Raw genomic sequence first — 6,000 nt, 5'->3', positions numbered from 1 at the left:
TGAATTGGAATGCTGACTGTGAGCCAACGTCAGATACCAACCTCACTAATGCTCTTGTGGCTAAATAGAAGCAAATCAAAGCAGCCATGATTCAAAGATGAATGCAATTACTGCAGCAAACATCAAAGTTTAACATCACATAGTAATGCCAATGTTTTTGGAAGGAGATGTTCAACCAACGTATACAGATAATATGCTTGAGTGTCCACATACTAATGCCATCTAATGTAATTATGCCCATCATTCTTATATAACAAAAACATGCTACTGCCTGTTTTCCACAAACACAGCAGCCAGGGGTCAGTAAAGCTCTACATATCTAAGATAAGCCATAAAAAAACATATAAGCCTCATTTATATGTTCTTGTGAATAAATGTGATATATAGAAATACCTTTTAAGAGAAGAAAAATTACACAAAGAATAACGTGTTTTGGCTCCCTAGAAAACTGTTTTATAAATAGATTTGTGAATGTTAATGTAATATCAATATTTAGTACTAATTTAAGGGTTCTTCCTAGAACCTTTACACTATCTACAGGTTGTTTCCCCCAAGATATTGAACAATTCTTCTTACAAGTAATGCAGGAAACGACTCATAAGAACCGAAACAGAATTGGCTATAAATCTGCTGTTATTCATTGTGAAAATATGGGACAACTACCATAGATAGACCTGTAGTTATTAAATGGGCCAGTTTTCAGTGGGCAGAAGCTCTGTTTCTATTGATTGTTTTGATTATGTAGTATTTTAGTGTACTTGAACATTGATCTTAATAAACCTGTTAACAGAGGTGATGTTAGGGTAATAGTAAATAATCACATATTAAGAAATGTATTCTCAAAACGATCATAAGGATTTCATTTTGATATTGAAGTAATATCTAAAAGTGCTGAAAGGCAGATTTATTGACAATTCAGTGTGATTTGACATTATATATTATTACTTAGTTTCTGTTAAGTGATACATGCAAAAAGCTTATTTAAAGATGTTTACACATTACAACATAAAAATTTGTTTTATTAAAACATAGATTAAAGCAGTTTAATTAAAAAGATGTATTAGTGAAGTTATGTACATATAAAAAGCACATTTTATATAAGGTGCTAAGCCATAATGTGACATGTACAATTTGTGTAACGGTCTCAAAGAGACTTGGAGGGTACTTTACCCATAAGGTGTTTCTTGGTATTCTTCTCTGGCCTAAACATGATTATGAAACACTTGGGAACAAAAATACAAGTAATCAAACCAAAACTTGAGGCCAGAATAGCAAATATCTCTACAGCTACAGTGAACTTTCCAGGAGAGCTGACATAAGCTGGGATAAAGGTGATCCACACTGCACAGAATATGAGCATGCTGAATGTGATGAACTTGGCCTCATTAAATTTATCAGGCAGCTTCCGTGCTAGAAAAGCCAAAATAAAACACAAAAGAGCCAGAAATCCTATATAACCCAGCACAGCCCAGAAACCTATAGCTGAACCTAATTCACATTCTAAGATAATCTTTTCCTTGTAGTATTTTAGATTTTTGAAGGGAAAAGGAGGAGATATTGTCAACCAAAGCACACAAATAAGGACCTGTATGAGAGTGAAAGCAAGAACACTGAGTCTCTGCTGTGGAGGCCCAAACCATTTCATGACATCACTGCCTGGAAGTGTAGCTCTGAAGGCCATTAACACCACTATTGTTTTCCCAAGAACACAGGAGATGCAGAGGACGAAGGTGATCCCAAACGTTGTGTGGCGCAGCATACAGGACCACTCAGAGGGCTGACCAATGAAAGTGAGTGAACAGAGGAAACACAGAGCCAATGAGAAGAGCAGCAGGAAGCTCAGCTCAGAGTTGTTGGCTCGGACGATTGGAGAAGCTCTATGTTTGTAGAAGACAGCAGCCACACATACAGATATGAAAGCCCCAGTGATGGAGAACACTGTCAGGATGATGCTCAGAGTGTCGTCCCAGGACAGGAACTCCACAGGCTTGGGGAGGCATCTGTTTTGCTGGGCATTGGGCCAGAATTCAGGAGGACAGTGCGCACAGTTCAAAGAGTCTATGAGATTAGAAAAGTATATTCAGAACCATATGTTAAAAAAGAACCAGAAGGGAATAAAAAAAATAAAAAACAAACCATGACTGTCCCCTGCAAAAGTGCCCACAGTAAACTGATACACAACCTGTCTTGTTACTGATCTCTCCTTCTGTACATGGTATACAGTCATAGCAGCAGACTGGCTTTCCTTTCTGCACAGCCTTCCTGGTTCCTGGAGGACAGCTCTCACTGCACACAGACCTTGGCACCTGAAAGACAAAAGACAAAAGCAAATCATTCATAGTATGTGAAAAAAACATAAGGAAATGCATATATTAATGTTTTTCTTGCTCTAGTCAAACAATTCTGGAGGTGTTATACTGTACCTCGGTCTGTCCCCCCAGCCAGCTGATAGCCCTGCTCATACTGAATTCTTGACCTCTTGGTTTGGATGAGTCATAATGACCAACTGTGACAAAATCTATTGAGTCATCTAGGTTAACCTGCCAGTTTATGAGCTCATAGACGGCTATAGGATCACCGTTGGGGTCAAACATGACCTGAAAACCATTCTTTGTAGTGAAGTTCACTCTCTTGAGCTGGTCGAGTATCTGCAGTGGAACAATTTTCAAAACTGAACGGAACTATACATTTAGTAATGTTGAAATAAATTATTAAAACACTATTATTGAAAAAGAATTAAATATAGTGACTAATGATTCATATACATGATATAGACGTGTTAATACAACTTATCCAAAAATATCGTGCTTATTTTAAATAGAGGCTAGTGGTCTGTTTTTAAATGTATTAGTTTTATACCTGCCATGGTGTGAATTTAGCGCTCTTGTCACACTGCGTGTCATTACAGATAACACCGTGGATGGCATTCGCTATGGCATACGTAGCTTTGTACACCAGGTTAGTCATGCGCAGCTGGGAGGTGTCAACATATGGGTTCTGCAGCGCACGGATATCCTCGCTGCCGTCACATTCCCGCGCGCCCTCTGAGGAGCCTTTCAGGCTACAGATAAACGAGCTCTCCCAAAACTCCGTTAGCAGAGGCGATTTCAGTGCTTGTTCTGGAGAGAGATCCAGAAGAAACTCACGAAGACCTGGAATCACTGAGCGGGGGAACCCAAATCCTATCGCCCCAGCGCACATGTTATATTTTCGAAACTCTGGATCTATGATCCACGCTTCACTGCCGATCCACTGAAGGGGAGGCGGCGGCTGTCTTGCAAGTTCTTCTAAGAGAACTCTCATTTCGCCTGAGGCAAGAAACGCTACTATTACCCGGGCTGTTGATCTGCGGATGACGTTTGCCACTCTCTCCAGTTTACTGCGCGGATCTGTTCTGTAAAACACCTCGGAGTACTCCACACAGATGCCCTCCTCCTGCGCAGCCTTTAGAAACGACGCCATTCCATAATTTCCATAGTCTGTGTCGCTCCGCACTGCCCCAATCCATGTCCAGCCAAAATGCTTGACTATTTTTGCTAGTGCGGCCGCTTGGTGGTGGTCACTAGGCACGGTCCTGAGGAAGGCAGGATACTGCCGCTTATCGCTCAGACATGCGCAGGTTGCGTAGTAACTCACCTGTTATTCAGTATAAAAAAGGGGAAAACGTCATTTGAGAAGCGTGGCTTAATTCTGCCGCTTGTGTATGGGATTTGATACGGTTATTTAACTACTGAACGCATAAAACATAGAACATAACTTAGTATATTAAACTCTCTTTGGCAACATTTTAAAATCATTGATATATTACCAGCAGTAAGAAGCAGGATTTTTAATACTACACCATTCGGGATAGATTACAATCACCTGTGGAATTCCAAAAAGACCCAGCATTCTGGTCATGCTCATTGAGGGGGAGGAATTAGACTCTCCCACCACAGCAGGAACAGCGGCGGCTGCAGATTTTGAACAGGAATCAGTGTCGTTGAAAAATGGTTCCATGCCGTTTACAAACTGAAATGCAACTTTAACAGCCATCAGCACTGCAGCGCACGAGTCGTGGATCTGGTAGCCTAACGTGATTCCCGGCAGGAGATCTGTTCTGTTGTTGATCTCGTGGATGGTGAACTCCATGGCACGGGCGAAGTGCAGTTGGATGAAATCGATACTGTTTAGAAACATAAGATACACAAGACAAAATGAGAGTTTCTGTTTTTTAAGTTAGTATTTGCAACTGTCACTAACACAGTAAGTAGCGCATGACTGCAAAAAGTGACAATTGGTCATAAAGATCACTTTGTAATGGTCCCTACACTCACAGACAGACCTGCCAGAGCACTGTGGCTGTAGTGGCGGTTTGGTGTAGATGTTCTGCTCTGATCTCAGGTTGTAATGAATGGCGAAAATCCCCCCAGTCACAAAATCTCCATTCATATAAAGACCAGGCATCTGAGGCTCAGCCCACAGTCTACATCTGACTGGATTAGCTTTACATGCTGCTTGTCCAATTATCCACAGCAATAATACAAACATCATTAAAGTTGAAGCGAGCTGCATGGTATGCTCAGTAGTGCCCAGCCCTCTGAAGGCCAGGTATTCCTTTAAATAGCCACCTTGTTTTGATGCCCTGTGGGTGTGAGCGCAGACTCAGGAGGTGTTTTGAATGGTGTAATTGAGGCTGAGCTAACGTACCTACAGGCCTCATCATTTCCAGGAAATATGCCCTTAGGGTCATTAACGCAAAACAGGGGCATAATTAACCAGACTAGACTAAACAGACTTTGAATTTTTGTGCTTTTCTCTTTGTTTTATTCAGCTTTATTAAGTCTGGCACCACTGTTTAACCATGTGCTATTATCACAATATTTCAAAGTACACATTATATATGGCTAATGGACATTACACACAACAAACAAAGAAATACCTTTTTAAGATAACACCTAAACAGAAAAATATGAAATTATGAAGTAAGCAATTATGAGCCACTGATAATCATGAGGTAAAGTTTGTGCAAAACAACATGGCTCAGAACTTGTGCATTTTTTTTGCACAATATCCACTTACATGAAGAGCTGTATTAAGTCCAGCACCACTGTTTGATCATATCTTATGACCACACAATTTTACCCTTACTCTAATTTCAAACAAGGGTTAGGGTTAGTATTAGTACCAGGTTTAGGCTGAAGACCAAAGTGAAAGTAAATTTTAGGTTTTTAGTAGAGAGTAAGGAGAGGGTTATGAGTTAAGGTTATGGGTAAATTAATTGAATCATTTACAGCAAGCTGTTCCAATAACCTGTTACCCAGCTACCCCCCCCCCATTCAAATAGCCTATGCTTCTTTCAAGACACGTGACACATACAGCCATATCTTTTCTAACTGCTCCTGATGCAACATTCCTGGACAGTTCATTAATCACTACCTGTTAATTCTGTTATGTCAGACGCTTTTCAAGATGCTGGAGAGGGGACCAGTTCCGTTATAATGAAAAGGGATTCACAATGAGATGTTCTATCCAGGAGGCACTCTGACTAGATCTGGATCCAGGGGGTAGCCCTCCTGGTAACATGTACATTCCCATGGAGGTGAGAAAACAAGTTATGTCCTGGGGGCATGCCTCCCCTTTTCAGGGCACCTAGGGGTGACAAGGACCCTGGAATTTTTGCGCAGATGTTTTTGGTGGCCTAGTATGGAGAAGGACCTCTGTGCCTTCATTGCTTCATGTGAGGTATGAGCTCGCAACAAGGCACCCAGGTCATGGCCCCAAGGTCTCCTCCATCCTTTGCCTATCCCTGCACATCCATGTCTCATGGGGTCCCATGTCTCTCTGGACTTTATCACTGGCTTGCCCTGATCCAAGGGCAACACAGTCATCCTAGTCTTTGTTGACCACTTCTCCAAGGTGTGCAAGTTCATAGCACTGGCCAAGCTTCCGTCCACCATAGAGACAGCAGAACTCTTGTTACAATACATGGTCAGGGTACATGGGATGCCTAGAGATCTG

The 6,000-nt window shown here is 41.4% G+C and overlaps 1 protein-coding gene across 1 annotated transcript; it reads right to left on the bottom strand.

Moving 5' to 3' along the window:
* Positions 1 to 1,064: 1,064 nt before the first annotated feature.
* LOC118818334 (extracellular calcium-sensing receptor-like) lies at positions 1,065 to 5,023 on the bottom strand. The gene is made up of 6 exons (XM_036585565.1): positions 4,325 to 5,023; positions 3,865 to 4,165; positions 2,860 to 3,636; positions 2,424 to 2,648; positions 2,183 to 2,306; positions 1,065 to 2,058 (listed from the first exon to the last, which is right to left on the bottom strand). Exons 1-6 carry the CDS (start codon positions 4,552 to 4,554, stop codon positions 1,145 to 1,147), a joined length of 2,571 nt encoding a protein of 856 aa, XP_036441458.1. The 5' UTR covers positions 4,555 to 5,023; the 3' UTR covers positions 1,065 to 1,144.
* Between the last annotated feature and the right edge of the window lie 977 nt (positions 5,024 to 6,000).

Source organism: Colossoma macropomum, unplaced genomic scaffold, assembly GCF_904425465.1.
Source record: "Colossoma macropomum unplaced genomic scaffold, Colossoma_macropomum, whole genome shotgun sequence".
Lineage (NCBI taxonomy): Eukaryota > Metazoa > Chordata > Actinopteri > Characiformes > Serrasalmidae > Colossoma > Colossoma macropomum.
Note: the sequence above shows the minus strand (reverse complement) of the source record. Positions and strands in the feature narration are given on the sequence as shown.

Coding starts and splice junctions, on each gene's coding strand:
- LOC118818334 (XM_036585565.1), bottom strand. CDS start 4,554: ATGCAGCTCGCTTCAACTTTAATGATGTTTGTATTATTGCTGTGGATA. Junction 4,166..4,324: donor CAGCCACAGTGCTCTGGCAG/GTCTGTCTGTGA, acceptor GTTTCTAAACAG/TATCGATTTCATCCAACTGC. Junction 3,637..3,864: donor GTCTTTTTGGAATTCCACAG/GTGATTGTAATC, acceptor ACTGAATAACAG/GTGAGTTACTACGCAACCTG.